Source organism: Triplophysa dalaica, chromosome 3, assembly GCF_015846415.1.
Source record: "Triplophysa dalaica isolate WHDGS20190420 chromosome 3, ASM1584641v1, whole genome shotgun sequence".
Classification (NCBI taxonomy): Eukaryota; Metazoa; Chordata; class Actinopteri; order Cypriniformes; family Nemacheilidae; genus Triplophysa; species Triplophysa dalaica.
The window spans coordinates 26564384-26582601 of NC_079544.1; the positions used below are offsets into that span (position 1 = coordinate 26564384).

At 44.4% G+C, this 18218-nt stretch overlaps 1 protein-coding gene across 2 annotated transcripts in view; it reads right to left on the reverse strand.

Annotated features, from left to right (window-relative positions):
- Nucleotides 1–603: 603 nt before the first annotated feature.
- adcy1b (adenylate cyclase 1b) overlaps nucleotides 604–18218 on the reverse strand; it is a 101807-nt gene continuing 84192 nt past the window's right edge. For both annotated transcript variants that reach the window (XM_056740923.1, XM_056740914.1), the window contains 5 exons: nucleotides 11826–11972; nucleotides 11643–11741; nucleotides 11436–11550; nucleotides 11081–11205; nucleotides 604–1733 (listed from right to left, as the gene is read on the reverse strand). In XM_056740923.1, the coding sequence (XP_056596901.1) occupies nucleotides 1386–1733; nucleotides 11081–11205; nucleotides 11436–11550; nucleotides 11643–11741; nucleotides 11826–11972 (834 nt within the window). In that variant the 3' untranslated portion in view covers nucleotides 604–1385. The remainder of the gene's footprint in view (nucleotides 1734–11080; nucleotides 11206–11435; nucleotides 11551–11642; nucleotides 11742–11825; nucleotides 11973–18218) is intronic.

Here is an 18218-nt window from a genome sequence, read left to right on the forward strand (position 1 = left end):
GGGTTCTCTCACTTCCCGTCCTGTGACACAGTGTAAATAAGGGGGAGGTGCTCTGGTTGCTATAAAACGAGACATATCGGAGGAAGCAATATGCTGTTTGATTTTGCTGATCTTTAATCAACAAATATTAACGTGGCAGGCTGTGGAATACACTCAATTACCAGCAACAGTAATACAAGTAGGATGTTCCGGTTTGTCAGTGTGGTATTTTTCCCATGCCTCCTCCACTTGTGGTTGGTTGAGCCCAGCGTTTCACCTTAAATTTAACAAGTCATATGTCAGCTTTTCTGACACAAATGTAGTTAATCAAATATTATGACCAGTTTTCTAGTATTTACTTAAATAGTAAATTCACATTCAAAATAGTTGTTTAAAATCTTACTGGCATATTCTAGCCAATAGAGCATGCTCACAAAGCTCCGCTCACAGAGTTTTTTTTTTAAGTATAGCTACAAATTAAAGATTCTGGCTAATGATATTCAAAAAAAGTTTACGCCTTGATAAATCATTTATGGTTTCAAACTGCACCTCCTGCAGTTTAAGAAACGGAAGACTTACTTTAAAAATACATAAATCTTTAAAAAACCCTATATATGATGAATATATTGTCTTGTAAAGTAGCTGTGCACACATTTTATTTTTAATATGAAAACTGTTTATGTTTAAAAGAAATGTTGAGCATTTAAAGTCATGAAACATTATACAGGATTCACAATCCATTTGGCTTCCAAAATGTTCCAGATGGGAACTTCCCTCTTGAAACACCACAATGCCTCTTTGACCTTTATATGTATGCAGGCTAGAGATTAAGTCCATCCTCTAGAATACATTAAGACATCTCAATGGTAGTTCTTGAAATGGTTATTTGCTGCATTTGCTAAAATCTTTATTTCTGTTGATAACATTGAATTACTTTATGAACTTTTGACAAGATTTAAGAAGCTTGTATTGCTTAAAAAAGTAACAGTGCATAAATTGCCCTATGGCTGCTGGGTCAATCTGACCAATAGCTTGCACACAGCCTTTATGACATCACCTGCAAAATAAGTCATTTGAGAATCATATCAAGTTATTTTTGATGTTAGATCATAAAGACAAACATTCTTCCTCGTTGGGAACAGCACACGCTTACAAATTGTGGACAACAAAGCCTTGAAATGTATAACTAAGGACTTATTGTGCATTTAAATTGTGTTATAAAAAAGTAAAGGGTCAATTTGGATTTAATATTGATCTAAATTGGAATGTAGACCAATGAGAAAGCAGATGCTTTGGGGAAGGGATATTATACAAAATGGAAGACAATCATGGAATCGACAGTTTTTTCACTCTTCACAGCTCTGTCCCTGTTATGTCATTCAGTTTAGATACTGAGATCTTTCCTCCTACAACACACTTTCTTCTTGGGTCTCCTCCATTTCTTCTACAGTTGGTATGTAGGTGGCAGCGCTGCGACTGTGTGTCCCTTGGGTGTTGCTTATGCCAACCCTAGCAACAAAGCTTGAGGTGATAGCTGAGGTACTATCAGTCTTGGTTTGTGCACTAGTGGTGCGAGCGATGGCATGAACTCTCCGCTCTAGACCACCAGTGTGATGTGGTGCTCTGTTGCCTGCATCCTGTGCTTTGCCCTCTAGGAAATAAGTAATCATCTGACCTTTGCCCTTCACGCTGACATTACCGCGACACACCAGATCATAGTTGTTCTGAAGCAACTGGTAGACATCCTCTGTAACCTGAAAAGATGGTACATTCATAAATAGGAAAAGAAAAGCTAACCATAAAACAAAACATTTGTGGCACAGCCCACATGTTAAAGGACATACCCTGGCCCCACATATCTCAAGGTTAAATTGTAACATGAAAATATTTATGTTTGTACTAATTTGACAATAGTTGAAAAAAATCTGTAGACCAAGGATGGCATGATGTTGAGAAAATGATGGGTTGAATTTCATTTGTTGGCACACACACAGAACCACACACACCCACAAACAAACACACACACAGATTAGGTGAAGGCTTTAGGAATTACAGCTCTTAAATATGAAGCTCTCCCCTTTTTCAAGGAACCAAAGGTAATTGGACAGTTGAATCAAAAACTGTTGTTTTATAGGGAATGGGGTTTTTCAAAAATAATTTCTTCATAAATGAAGCATGTAAAAGGTCTGGAGTTCTACGAGTGGTGTTTGCATTTGGAAGCTGTTGCTGCCACATCATGGGGTTCAGGGAGATCTCCATGCAAGTAAAACAGACCATAGTTAGATTTCAAAAACACAACAATCCATCAGAAAGATGCCAGGAACATTAAGAGTGGCCAAATCAACAATTTCGTAAATTCTGAGAAAAAAACAACAACTGTCCAATTACTTTAAAGCTGAGAGTGTGCACTTTACAATAAATGTCCATTATAAAACTTTAACTCAAACACATTTTGATACACAGCGAAATAACGAAAATGTCCTTCAGTCCAAATATTTATGGACATAACTGTATTTAAACTGTATATTTATGTAAATAAAACGTCTCGGTTACAACTTTAAACCTCCCTGATGGAGGTTACGAGACATTGTGTCAAGAAAGAATGGGGTTTGATCTTGAGAAGCTATCATCCCTGATTGGAAATTTCAAAAGTCCAATGAACTTGGCAAATGGCATCCGCATGCCAGTCTTTGCCCTTTACATATGGGTATAAAAGGAAGATGGGCTAGCTGGGAACCTATCCTCCAATCACTGCAGCAGACGACAAAGCTTTGTGGCATGAGGAATACAATGTCTCGTTCCTTATAAAACAACCATGATGCTGAGCCGCGTCACAACCATTAGCAGGGCCGCTTAGAGATCTTCTTTAAGGTATGCTAGTGGGAGGCCTTCCTCCCCAGTAAAATTCTCTCTTTTACAGATGAAATCGCTTTACATACAGTAGCCTCACATGGTTACAAACAATAATAGCTGAATGAATAGGCACGCCATCTTCCTCTTATATCTGTATGTACAGGGCCGAGACTGGACAGAAAGGGAACTTAGAAACGTCTACCGAGGGAGTTTATGAAATACGAAACACCCCCAGGTATTAATACTTGTCTGAATGCTGTAAAGAAATGTTAATTAATTGGCTAACATCTTCCCCTTAAGGCACTGTGCCATACTGAGTGTTGCATTCCCTCCCTATTTATAGCAATCGCAGTCACAGATCTATTAAATTTGCTGTAACTCTCATAGTAGATTGCCCAGTGGTCACCACAGCTAGGAGCACATAGCCTTGGTGAAGGAGGAGAAGACAAACGGTAGCAAAACAGCTGCAGGATCCATTATGGCGGTTCGGTCATTTGTCGAATGTAGGTGTAATGAATAAAAATAGGCAGGATCTAAATGCAGCAGTAAGTTTATTAATCCAAAACAAGGTATATCTACAGAAAAACAACAAGGAACACAAGCAAATGCCACAATAATGGAAACAAGACCAAACAATCAACACAAGAAACACCGGGTTAAAATAGGGAAAACGATTGGGAGAAACAGGACACAGGTCAGGGTCAAGTTACAGAGGGACATTAAAGCCTTCAACCTCCTCTGCTTCACAAGACATGGCTAAAGTCAATATTGTGGACAACACCTGACCATACAGCCCGCTGACAACTTTTCGACTTTTCCATGACATAGACTGTTACATGTTTAAGCACAGCTCTCATAATATCACTTTGTTTACAGAAGCATTACATAAACATGTATAAGAGATGCACAATATTATTGCCATGCAGATATTTTCAGTGGTGGAAAGTAACAAATTACAAATACTCAAATTACTGTAATTTTGTCATTTTTTTAGTAGTTTAAAAACGGTGTACTTTTACTTGAGTACATTTTAAGTGCTGTGTCTGTACTTTTACTTCGCTACTTTTCCTCACGTTGTCGTCGCTACTTTATATGTTTAATTTTCATGTTCAATCAGTACCATCACATGATCCCCATCACAACTCAAATCGCCCATAAAAAAAACTTGCTTCACACAGATTTCAAGACATCTGCCAATTCAGTTTAGTCATGGAGGAGGACGAACGTGTGCGGAAGGCATGGCGCGTATCAACAGGCGGTTTCGGGCACTTGAAAGTCACTGTGGGAAAGGGACACAATAAGTAGACTCGTCTGAGATATGGAGAAACATTGAGTTCCTGTATCATTCCGTTCGCAAAGTTTTATCCAAACGGCTACATCATGAGATACAATTTTCCATCTCTCTCCAAAGTCTCTACATCAAGTGCTCTGCCCTTATAAGTGAGTAGGGAACATATGTGATTGGAACGCATGCGAAGCAGTTTCGCAAACTGTGCATTGCCAGTTATAATGTTGTAAATACCTTTAAGTTTCTTGCACAGTTTGATTAATTCGCTTAAATAAGAGGTCATTACATTGAAAGAAGCCACAGGGATGACTTTTATGTCGCCTTTTAAAGACATAAACCATGAAAACCCATGGACCACAACTTCAAATTAAAAATATATTTTTTTCTACCTAAGAAATAACTTCACATACATCTTTGAGGGCTTGAGGTTGAGTAATTGATCAACCATCTCCTCGACAGATATGACTGTTAATGCTAATCCAATATAATTTAGGTTACACATGTTTTGCATGGAGTATTTGGAGCTGTTATTAATTTCTGCATTGTGGGGCCTAGTTAACATGATTGAACAGTGTTGGAAGAGCATAAATGTTCTTAACTGGAAAACGTCTCGGTTACGTATGTAACCTCGGTTCCCTGATAGAGGGAACGAGATGTTGTGTTGAGAGACAGACTGGGGTTTGATCTTGAGAACCCATCATTTCCGAGAGGAATTTCTAAACGCCAATAGGATTGGCGAATGGTCCGCCCACGCCAGTCTCCGGCCCGTACATACGGGTATAAAAGGAAGATGGCGGCGGTCATTCACTTACCTTTGGGCTGAGGAACCTGAGAGAGTCTCCCGGTCCCTGCTGCGGATCGGCGCAGTGACGTGACATGAAGACACAACGTCTCGTTCCCTCCATCAGGGAACCGAGGTTACATACATAACCGAGACGTTCCCCTTCAGTCGGTCTCTCGACGTTGTGTTGAGAGACAGACTGGGGAAGTATCTACACACGCCACGGCACACGCCGTATTACGACCTCCAGCAGAGCGACAGTGACTGGCCTGGCGAGTTAACTGCGAACTACACACGAGATGTAATCTTCCAGTGGATTCAGTATCAGACATACTGAGAAGCTTCTACTGACGGTCATCACAGAAGGTGGCGTTACCTCAGTAACGAGGTCCCTTCTGGGCCGCACTGGGGAAAACACTACTCTCCTCTTGAAGAGTGTGTTGCAGAGCCCACATCCTACCACGTAGGGAGGTATATGTGGAAGTAAGAAGCATGGTCGTCCCGTAAGGAGAGCGCATGCCAGAATGTGTCCACCGGACTCGGGGAACAGTATACACGGTGGAAGCCACCGGAGGGGAGGTCACAGATTCGCCTATGGGGAAAACGTGAGGAATCTACATACGGGACCACCTTTCAGGGGGGGGGCACTATGTATGGGGCATCTAGTCCAAGTATAGGGGTCCGCCTGATTAGGGGTGACTCTACCAGTACTGGACCTGGTTCTAACAGATCGCTCCGCCCGATCTATTACCAAATGCCATGCTTAGTGATGGATGGAATGCCTATACTTCGCCCTAAGGGGGGAATAGTAGGGAGGCTATAGCGGACGCTACTCACATAAAGAGGGGAGAAGGCGCTTTCGCAGGCGTACGTCCAGGCCAGACGCCGGCCCTTATCCTTGTAGGACACGAGCTGACACCTGTTCCACTCGGAGGTCGTAAAACCTAACAAAGGTACTGGGCGTAGCCCAACCTGCAGCACTACATATATCATCCAGAGTGGCGCCCTGGGCCAATGCCCACGAGGAGGCCACGCTCCGTGTGGAGTTGGCTCTCACTGTGAGTGGGCAGGGTTGAGCCGTTGATTGGTACGCCAAGGAGATGGCATCAACAATCCAGTGCGCCAACCTCTGTTTGGAGACAGCTCTCCCCTGATGCTGTCTCCCAAAACAGACAAAGAGCTGCTCAGAACAACTAAAGTTCTGTGTGCGGTCTATATACAGGCGCAAAGCGCGAACAGGACACAGCACTTCAGAGGTCGGGTCTTCCGCCCCGGAGGGGATCGCTTGCAAGGTCACCACCTGGTCCCGGAAGGGAGTGGTGGGGACCTTGGGCATGTAACCTGGCCTGGGTCTCAAGATTACGTGAGAGTAACCAGCTCCAAATTCTAGGCAGCCCGGGGACACGGAAAAGCCTTGGAGCTCTAGCCTGCATGACAGTCTCTTGGACCGCCAGAGGCAAGCCGCTTAAACCCTCCTCGTCCCGTCCAGGGACCAGGCATGGAGATTCCAGAGGCCTAGATTGGGGTGCCAAACCGTGCCCTTCCTCTGCGAAAGAAGGTCCTTCGAGAGGGGAATCGGGGAATAGGAGGTGCTCTGCACTGGGGAGAGCTTGCTCTTTACTCGGTTGACCTGGAGGCCCAAACGGTCTAGGTGCCTGAGCACAAGATCCCTTTGCGTCTCGCGAGTGTGCCAAAATAAGCCAGTCGTCGAGATAGTTGAGTATCCGCACGCCCCGCTCTCTGAGGCGAGCCAGGGCGGCCTCCGTGAGCTTTGTAAAAACCCGCGGAGACAGGGCTAGACCGAAGGGCAGGACTCTGTACTGATATGCCTTCCCCTCGAACGCAAACCTTAGAAACGGCCGGTGCCTTCAGGTCGATAGCCACGAACCAATCCTGGTGACGAATTGACTCCAAGATGCGCTTCTGAGCCAGCATCCTGAACGGTAGCTTGTGCAGGTACTTGTTCAGGATGCGTAGATCCAGAATAGGGCGCAGCCCTCCTCCTTTTTTGGGCACGACGAAGTACGGGCTGTAGAACCCGGAGGACATCTCGGTTATGGGGACGGATTCGATCGCGCGCTTCGCCAGCAGGGCGGCGACCTCTCTCTGAAGCACGGAAGCATTCTCTCCCCGGAGTGAGGAGAACAGAATGCCCCGGAACTTCGGGGGGCGCTTGGCAAACTGGATCGCATAACCAAGACGGATCGTCCGGTCTAACCACCGTGACGGGCTGGTATGCGTCTGCCACGCATCCAAGAACCGTACCAACGGTGTCAGAGGGACAATCTCCATCGCGCCTGGGAGGGCCAGTTCGGTGGCTGGCAGAGCGGTCACCTCGCAGCGGGAAGGGTCCCTGGGAGGTTGACGGCTCTGTTGACTTACCTGTCTTGAAGCGCTGGCCGACGCAACGTTGCGTGGAGGTTGTTGTCGTCCGCGCCGTACTTCCTCGCCACTGCGCGCCTGGGGGTGCTGTGGAAGAGGGAAACCCAGGGAAAACAACTCTCTTAATGAGGAGGTGGGCACCGAGCCCAGAAAAGGCTTAGTAGAGACGCGGCAGGTAGCGTCTCATTCCGACTCGGCGACGGAATGGCCGACGTCGGGCCCAATGTTTTCCCCGGGTTCGTCTCGTCAGGGCTGCTGGGAATCCTTCCTCGTGGACCGCTGACGGGGGGGTCGCTCTCCTCCGTGTGGGTCGCTCTCCTCCGTGTGGGTCTGCGCCATGGGCGGGCAGTCCGCTGGGAGGGCCCAGGAGCCGGAGGAACCACTGCAGAGGGGCGAGGCTGTTGGGAAGCAGGCGGCCCTCGGGGACGTGACGACCTATGTTAGGCCTCCGTCTGCTTCTGCACAACGCAGAACTGTTGTGCCACGCTCTCCACGGTGTCACCAAACAGCCCTGCTTGCGAAATGGGCACGCCCAGAAGGCGGGCCTTCTGGACTTCGCTCATCTGCGCAAGGTTTAACCACAGATGCCTCTCTTGGGCCACCATAGTGGACATCGACCGACCCAACGCCCTTGCCTTGGCCTTCGTCGCTCGGAGCGCGTGGTCAGTGGCAGTATGCAGTTCGCTCATGCGAGCGGGGTCGGGCTTCCCCTCATCCAGGTCCTTCAGGACTTTAGCCTGAAAGACCTGGAGGATCGCCATGGCATGGAGGGCGGAAGCAGCCTGTCCAGCAGCGTTAAAAGCCCTCGACACCAGGGTCAAAGAAAGCCTACACGCTCTGGACGGGAGTCTAGGTCGACCTCTCCAGGCGGCAGCCGTCTGCAGGCATAAGTGCACCGCTACAGCACGCTCCACCTGGGGAATGTCAACATAGCCTCGGGTCGCTCCGCCATCCAGGGAAGTCACAGCTGCCGAGCTCACGAGTGTGGAACGCGCCGAGAAGGGTGCATTCCACGACCTCTTGAGCTCCTCATGCACCTCCGGGAAGAACGGCACCGGGGTGGTTCGGGGTTTTTCACCCCGACCCGTACCCAAGAACCATTCGTCCAGCCGCGAGCGCTTCGGGTTGGGCGGTGTAACGCACTGCAACCCGATGCTCACGGCTGCCCGGGCTAACATGGCCGACATTTCCGGGTCGGTCCCATCACGAGCTCTACCGCTTGTGGGCGGGAGCTCGGAGAGATCGTCCCCGTCAGATGCCAGTAGACAGCTGTCCGATGCCGCGACAGAGATCTCGTCCTCATCCTGCCTATGAGTCTTCCCGCTATGGAACGGTCTTCCTCCGCCCATCAGGGACGCACCAGGTGAGCGAACTGGGGTATGGGCGGTTCGCCGAGCCGGAGCTGGCGAAGCGACATCCATAGCAGTCCCCATATCACCCCCGCTGCTCGTCGAGGCGGTCGACTTTCGCCGAAGAGCCAGCCGAACTCGCCTGACAAACGAGCGGGTTGGCGGCAACAGTTCCGAAGAACGTCTCCAACCGTGACCGCAACACCTTGATAGACATGTCCTCGCAGACCGAACATGTCGTATCAACGAAACTGGCTTCAGCATGTTGGACGCCCAAACATGTAATGCAGGCTTCATGGCCGTCTGACTCGGGAATGAGTCTGCCGCACCCAAGGATACAGCTGCGAGACATGCTCACAGCTGTAGGAAATTTGCTCTTTTAGCAAGGCTCTGTGAAAGTTTGCCGGGAGGACGAAGGGAAGACCGTCTTCACACCAGGGGATCCGCTTCTTCCTCTTCGCGCCGGCAGGAAAAGAAAGACTCTCTCTAAGAAAGATATTCCGCAACATGAATTGCGAGGTTCCGAAGAACAAAAAGGTAAGTGAATGACCGCCGCCATCTTCCTTTTATACCCGTATGTACGGGGCGGAGACTGGCGTGGGCGGACCATTCGCCAATCCTATTGGCGTTTAGAAATTCCTCTCGGAAATGATAGGATCTCAAGTTCAAACCCCAGTCTGTCTCCTAACACAACGTCGAGAGACCGACTGAAGGGGAACTGAGCTCATGATAGACGGACAGAACAACGCATTGAATGGTTATTTTGTCTGAGGTGTAACCAGTCATATGCTTATCAATGAGGTAAAGATGTGTTTTGTTAAAAGTGGCTTTTTTCTATATAAATCTCCAAATTTGATTATTGATAATTGTTCTTAATTCATAAATAACACAGCCTAAAAAGTAACAAGTAGTTTTCAGCAATTTCAGCAATGTAACAGTACTTGTACTTAAGTAAAAATGTCCAATACTCTTTCCATCACTGGATGTTATTGGCCGATATTGGTTTAGAAATTTAATATCGGCATTGACCCAACATGAAAAAATACAACGATATGCTTTGCCACTAAAAAAAGTGTTGATTATATGTAGGCATTCTTGGATTTCTTGTGAAGGAATCATCTGTCATTATTCCAAACAAAGTATGCAGACTAAAGTGCATTTACACAGATCCAGGATAACGGATAACAACGATGAAGTATGCATGTCAGTCCAGTGGATGACGTTGTTGTTGTGTAAAGAAACAGGACGTCCCTTGGCACATACACATGCACCGTAATAAGCCAAAAGCGCTTTTTGGTCAACGTATATGTGTTTCTAAAGTTTGGCAAATTTAAATAGTGTGTCTCTGCTGGTCTTACTGGTGTAAATCCACATTTTGCTGAGGAAACATTAATATATATTCGAGCAGCTATAGCTTACACTACAGGAAGCCGCCTTATTGTTTCGGCTATACTCAAGCGACCGAGCATGTAATACGCATGAGTGTGACGTCATCGTCATCGGAAAGTTCCGTCTTGACGTTTACACGGATACAAAAAATAAGTCGCACTTTAAGACCCGTCCTCAAAAGTTTGCTTTTCAGTCCCCCAAAAGGCTGTTTCTGTCTAAACGAACGGTCAAGACGCATATTTTTTTGCGTTTTTAGTTTATGAAAGGACAAAAGCTCATTGTTTGTGGCAGTTGTCTGAAGGCTTTCCGTGTCGCCCATACAGGAGTCGTTTACACTGATACTAAGCTACAGCTAAAGCTATTGGCCATCAAAATGAGTGATTTCTCAAAAAGTTTGTATGAAATACACTTGGTAACTACTTGGTATAAATATTTTTATTTTTATTATCATTATGTGCTGTTTTATTGCAGTCATTTAGTAGGAACTTCATGTAATTATGTAAAATGTTCAAATTTAACAAAAGTTTTGCAGAAATTTTTAGAAGGTAAAATAAAACAGATGATTGGTTACAGATGATTATTACGGACTAACAATTTGGGTAGTAAGTTGCTTTGGAGTGGCCATTTTTGGAGATGCATGATAGAAAAAAAAGACTAACAGGCTTACAGTATATCGGTCTCGGCTAAAATTACTTGAAAAATATCGACATATCAGCAGAAATTAAATATTGTGCATCACTTATATATTTATAGCTCTTTTTGTGTCATGTGGAATTTCTGAGAAGCAACATTAGCAGTTCCCCTAAGCGATTTTTGGTTATCAATAAATGGAGAGTGAAGGCTATACATTATTTCATCTCCCCCATCTCTTTACTTACAAAAGCCTTGAGAATCACATCATTGTGCAAATTCTTTCTTTTAATAAAGTAAGGGCACAACTAATCATCACACCGTAGGGTGTTCCCATAGCATCAGGTACTGTTGAAGCTTTGAGTGAATGTATAAAGGTAACTTTTGTTTGTTGCTGACATAAATTATTATCTGACATCTTTTGAGTACCTGGATCTTTCCTGGGACACCTGTGCTGTCCATGCGACTGGCAACGTTTACTGTGTTCCCCCAAATGTCATACTGTGGTCTTCGAGCTCCGATTACCCCTGCTACTACTGGGCCTACATTAATACCTGGTAAATGGAATTGAAATATTACAAAAATACAACTTTCTTTGATGAGTTTGTACACATACTCATTTAAAAAAAAGACTAAATATACTCAAGAAATACAGCAGTTTCATGAAGCAGTTTTGTAAAAAATTTAAAACTGTCTATTATTGCATTAATTACTCAAACTGTCGAGAAATGATTGGACAGACAAGTTGCAATAATATACTACAGTATATGTTTCCCGAACTTACCCACTCTCAATACAAAATCATTATATGACTGATAGTTGATTTCATCAAGGACGTCAAACATTTCAATGGCAAAGTCTGCTATTGTGCTTAAGTGAGCTTCAGTGGAATTCTTCAACTATAAAGAAGAGAAAAGTAAAATATATTGATATTTTTGCATTTTTATAGTAGTTTATAATCATTATTATTATTGTCAAGTGATTCAGTGACCTTGGTTCCAATGGTGGGCACCAATCCAACTGCTGCCATGTACGTGCTGCCGATGGTTTTGATCTTCTCAATATCTTTGTAGGACTCTTTATCCATGAGCTGCAATAGTTTGGATATGTCAGCCATACCTCAGCTTATTCAGAGGATAATATATTTCAAAATGGAGTAAAGCATGAAACGGACCTCATCAATGTCAGCGATGATCTCATTCAGGAGTCTTAAACACTCTACGCCCATGTTGTTGCCATCCAGCTCAATGTAAAAGTCATTAAAGTTTGGAATGGATGCAAAAAGAACCCCTACTTGAGCATAGGACTGGTAATATAGATCCTGTGATATGGAAATAATGTAAACAAAGTATGAGCATTATTGTAATGTGACAAAATGTCTCCAGCATAAGGCACTCATGATCACCCTTCTGAACCATACCATAATGGGATTTTGCATATGCTATGGATGCCTATCAGGCCTGTGTCTGTCCAGTGTGATGGACCTGCCACTGGCATCGATGTGAGCAGCTGGTGTTTCGAGGTCTTTGGGAGATGGCTGCCTTCCCAAAGCCCATTTGGGGTGCACACGATTTGACTGTTCCACAGTTCGTTGCAGCCCATGAGTCCCCTGTGCTCGCTGTCATGACTAAGATGGCTAAACCTGAGTCCCCTTTGCACCTTGATCCAATCAAAATTGCCGTCCTAGAGCCCTTCTGAACTCAATGACCCAGCCAGGTTGATCACTCCCAAGCTCCGCACTGGACCCCAGCTCCCCCTGGTTTCTAGCTTCACTGTGGCTCATGAGACCACCGGCTCCTCCCCGGCTGCCCGTCCAGCCGGTTCCGTTCTGGCCGCTTGTCCATCCAGCTTCGCCAACGGCTCTTCCCTGGTGCTATTCTACTCCGCTGCCACCTGCTCCGTGGTGGTGTTTATCTCCACTCTAGTGGTCTTTGTATCCTCCTTGGTAGTCCAAGTTTCCGCCACCTTATGGACCTGGCCCTCCGCCCACTTATTCTACCTCTGCTCCACCACCCACCTGGTCTTGCCCATCTGGAAGCTGCTCCTTAAGGGGGGTCGCTATTTGACAGCCACCAGCTGGAGTGCCCTTCATCCCCAAAAGAGTACACCACTTACTCCTCCCTGGCTGTCCGTCCAGCCTACTCCGCCCTGGTACTCTTCTGCTCCGCCCTGCCGCTTCATCACAAGCTCTGCCCTAGTTCTCCCTTCTGGTCTCCATCTCCTCTGTGGTTTGCGACTCCTCCGTGAACTCCAGCATTGTTTTATACTTGTTCTCACAGACTGCATATGTAAAAGTACTACATGTACAATGTTTTCCCTGAAGCCTTCTTCACCTTGATAACAGCCCTCAGGTCTGTCCTAGGATTAGAAGGCTTTGGTTTAACACATCATCCCAATCCCCATGATTTCTGATCTGCTTCCCACCAACCCCAGACAACTGGTTTAGGCGGGGAAGACAGTGCTTGAATTCCGCCGGCGACTTATGAGCCTACTGAAACCCAGTTTAGTTAGTTTACGTTCCTGGGTAGTCTGTGATTATGATCCCTTTTTCAATGTTGTTTTACCCTCTTGTGGGTCTTTGTTTTGTGTTTTATTCAATAAATCACTGTTTTATCTACTTAGCTGCCTGCAATTAGGTTCTTCCCTCCCCGTTCCTTACATCTGCTTCTCAAGTGGCCAGACAACTTGCCACCGCAGCCGTAATAGCCTCCATTAGCTCCACATACACGGAAGAAGCCAGGATGAGATCATTTGTGTAACCCGCATGGATATTCAAAACATCTGACACCCGCGAGCTGGGCAGTCAGAACATGGGCTGAGCTTCTCCTCTGTGAAGGAAAGAAACAGCTCCCAAGCATGTAGAAGGAGAACCAGATGATGCCAACGGGTAGGGACGAACTCACTCTCAGCGACATCCATTTGCGATCCCCATGAGTGCCAAGGCAGAAGCGAGTCCACAGCCGCGAGGAACATGGGCCTGGACACCTTCGTCAAAGAGCGCCAGCCAGGAGCGTGTGGACGGAGAAGCGCCCGCAGTGTGCACAGTATGCCCTCTCAAGAGTGTCCCGTGCATGCTGCACCACCAAACACACTAAACACAGATTGTGCATGTCTCTGTCTCTTTTTTCTCAACTACTTTACACACACCACACAGAGAGCGCTTTTCTAGGGCATTGTAGGGGATTCAATGAAGAACAGTATTATTTAAACACTATTCTTCACCAAATTTGTAAGAATTATCATGGGCTTTGATCACAATAATAAGTAATATATTCTCCACCAACCTTTGTAAGGGAAACATATATCAAACCAAATTGGGATGATTTTAATCAATCAATTATACTTCTCTGGATCAAAGTTCATGATTTGGGGAAATCACTTAACATGTAGCAAGAATCTGCATATTTAGGGACTCCAGATTATGAGCATGAACTACAAACAACGTTGTGTGTGAAATAAAACAGGACTTTATTACCTAGACTAGACACATACTAATCTAACATACACACACATGCAGTTTAGCATTGGAAGAAGGTTGAAGTTGAAGCAAAGAGAAGAACAGAGTATGTGTCACGGATCTCCGGGGAGACAGGGCAGGAGAACCCAAGTGCAGGCAGACTCAGACAAGATGGTATGGGTACAGATGTTAACAGATTTATTAGACATACACACAGGAAACAGGAAACAGGAACAACAGCTTAACATGGACAGGCAATAGAACAGGTATCAAACGCACAGCACAAATACAATGCAGGGCAAACGCAATGAACCGCACAAGACAATGAAACAAGAGGACTCTTATAGGGAGACAATGACAGGATAATTAATAGGGGACAGGTGAAACAGATGAAACACTAAGGGGAAGCTAATGACACGAAATGGCGGGAAACACAGACGAGACTCGGGGAGAGTATGGAAGCCCAAAAGGTCCAAAATCTCTCTCCCCACATGAAACAGGGAATTCTGCACTGGTTCTGTCCCAAGACCAAGAATAAGCCAAACAAGATAGGCAGAACCGTGACAGTATGGATATATGGCAGTATATGATATTCAGAAGATCAATAGCCTGAACAAAACATCAGTTTCTTCTTGTAAAGCACCTTTGTTAAAAGGATTAATGATGCTCTTTGCATCCAATAATAAGACTAAGTATGATACTTGCCTGTCTTCCCCATCAAAAGAAAGAAAGTCTCGTGATGCAGTTTGTTTAGTCTCTAGTTGATCTTGGCTGGAAGTGATAAGAGAGAACCAGTTTTATGCAGAGGATCTGTATCTGGAAAGACGAGGCTGAAGCCTGGCACAAACTTATGGGCCAAAGGTGAATGCTTCTTCTAGTCCATCCTTAAGATATACAAAACGCAATAGAAGAGAGGAGGAAAGAAATAATGAATCACGCAAAACCGAAAACCCCATAAATCGAAGGGTCTCTTCTGGTTGTCTCTTTTAAACTGTAAGGATGTTACATCCTACAGACATGACTGACCCAATCAGGAGATGGCAACTTTGGAGGGAAAGTTAATTGTCATTGTCTTTTAGATGGTGTTTTGCATGTGGAAGCTGATTGGATGTCACTTAGAAAACTTCTAAGAGTTTGATAAAACTAAAATGAAAAAGAGTTACCAAAACACAACAAACTTTAACATTAAGGAAATCACAAATACAGCTCATAGACACCAAACATGACCTACATATAATTTTGGTTAAATTAGTTACTAGAAATCTAATAACTCTAGTACATTCATGGATACTTTGGATTCATGTTTAAAACAGACATAACAACAAGAACATCAATCCAATTCATTTTCATATAAATGTATTTAGCATTGTATGTCTGTCCCCAAAGTGAGTGAAGAGAGTTCAGCTAACTACATTCCATTCGGTCATTATAACACCACTGGCTGTATAACAACCACTGACAGCATCATCCTATGCAAAACACATGTGCAGATCTGAGTCCTCACAAAGAGAGTCAGACTTACCTATGCCTGAATCAAAGGAGCTGCTGAAACTAGTAAGATAGCTCTTCACAAAGCTCTCACCCAACATTTGATGATGTCTTGACACCTGCTGTCCCTCCACTCCAGGAAGCATCGATGGCCAAGAAGTCCACCTGATCTACCTGCATTGCCTGCTGGACACGTCTGATCATCAAGCACAGTTTTTTTTGCTCGTCATTATCTGTTAGGTCAGACAAAAACTTGCGAAAGGGGGATTTGTAGTGCCTGAGACCGATCAGACAAGCAATAACTAGTTATATTTCTTAAATATAACAACAACACCCCAGCAAGCTAGTCGCCAGGGGGTCTATCCCCCAATCTGCAACTAACACTTAGGCGGGAGCAGTACTGTGGTGACCATAGCAACCCACACCGAACCTTAAAAATAAGACTATTTTACATCACAATGGAATGTAGGGAGATGCGCTCTCTTTATTCACTTTGGGGACAGACATACAGTCCCATAGAAATTTATATAGAAATGTACATATATCCATTTACAACCTTTACATGTATTGTTGTTCTTGTTGTTATGTCTGTTTAAAACATGAATCCAAAGTATCCATGATTGTATGTATAACTACTAGAATTATTAGATTTGTAGTAACTCAGTTAACCAAGATGATAAGTAGATCATGTTTGGTATCTATGAGGCACATTTGTGATTTCCTTAATGTTAAAGTTTGTTGTGTTTTGGTAACTCTTTTCATATTAGTTTATCAAACTCTTTGAAGTTTTCTTAGTGAACATCCAATCAGCTTCCACATTAACTTTCCCTTCTAAGTTGCCATCTCCTGATTGGGTCAGTCACGTCTGTAGGATGTGACATCCTTACAGTTTAAAAGAGACCACCAAAAGAGTATCTTCGGTTCAAGGTTTTTCGTTTCACGGGGGCTTGTTCTTTCTCTCCTCTCTCTTCTTGCATTTTGCATATCCAAAGGATGGACTAGAAGAAGACTTCACCTTTGACCCATAAATTGTTGCCTCATCTTTCCAGATAGAGATCCCTTGCATAAAACTGGATCTCTATGATCCCTTCCAGCCAAGATCAACTCCAGCCTCAACAAACTGTAAGTATTAGAGTTGAGCTGGATACTCGGCTGAAACGAGTATCCGGTACGGATAAAGCACTTTTGCCGAGTACGAGTATCATACGAGTAATAAGAGTCAATATCTGTGCTCGGATTGAATAAAAATCCTCATTGGGTAGCTGACTGTGTCTGTGTTCTGTGATAGGCTAGTCACAGCGCCCCTCCCCTACACACATACAGATGTATTGTGTTGCTGACTGTGTTCGCAGCTCTCTCTCTCCGTCTCTCCCTCAGTCACTCAGGTTCGCGGGTCTTTTCCGTAAACGTTTAGGGTTTCTTCAGCTTCAGGTTTGTTTTTTACGTCTGTTTGTAGTACTTACTTATTAACCAGTAGAGTTTTGATAAACATGGGGTTTGTTCAGACGGGGTGCATGGTAGAATGCGTCTCTGCCTGTCGTAGTTTTTTTTCTTTTTTAAACCGTCAGCTGGCTCTAACCAGTTTTTTTTACTTCACCCAAAATCTTGTTCATTACATTTTACTTCATAATTGCAACCGCATGTGTTGTATTCATTGTTGCAAAACTTGTTCTGTATATAGTTCGTTTGTTATCGTGATCAAAACCATTGATCTGAAGCTCAATGCTGATGCTGTCATGTAAATATTTTTCTAATCAGCAATAAATATAACAATTTCTGATCGACCCATATCAATTGCATGCTTAAAATAGCATACCGGTTAAAGCCCCGCCCATCTCAAGACAACCCGACCCAATTTCCGGGTTAAATCCCGCCCACTGCCGGGTTAGGCCCGCCCAGTCCGAGTACAGATACAGATACAGATAATTCATATGGTTAACAGATACAGATACAAATAATGATGTACTCGCTCATCCCTAGTAAGTATCATACTTAGTCTTATTAATGGATGCATATAGCAGTGTGTCTAGTCTAGGTAATAAAGTCCTGTTTTATTTCACACGTGACGTTGTTGGTAGTTCATGCTCATAATCCGGGATCCCTAAACATGCAGATTCTTACTACCTGCTCGGATAGCTAAGTGATTTCCCCAAATCATGAATTTGATCCAGATGAGTATAATTGATCAAAATTAATTAAATTCATCACAATTTGGGTTGATAGAGTATATGTCCACCAACCTTACAAAGGTTGGGTGAGAATATACTACTTATAATTGTGATCAAAGCAAATGATAATTCTTACATATTTGGTGAAGAATAGTGTTTAAATAATACTGTTCCTCATTAAATCCCCTACAGCATCAAAATCTGTAAAACACCTGTTCCAGATACCAGATACTTTTATATCTTCCTGGTCCATACTTCACCTGCCTATGACGTACCGCTTCGAGATTGGATGTTTTGACATACGTGCTTCAGACGCAGTCATGCTTTGTTTCCCTCGCAAGGGAATGCAACTGCTGTCGTTGTTTTTTTACTCCAGCACTTACATTGGAAACAACTGTAAAAACACACAGGCTGCACCAATATTGGTCTTAGGTGGACACAGGAGCTTAGGATA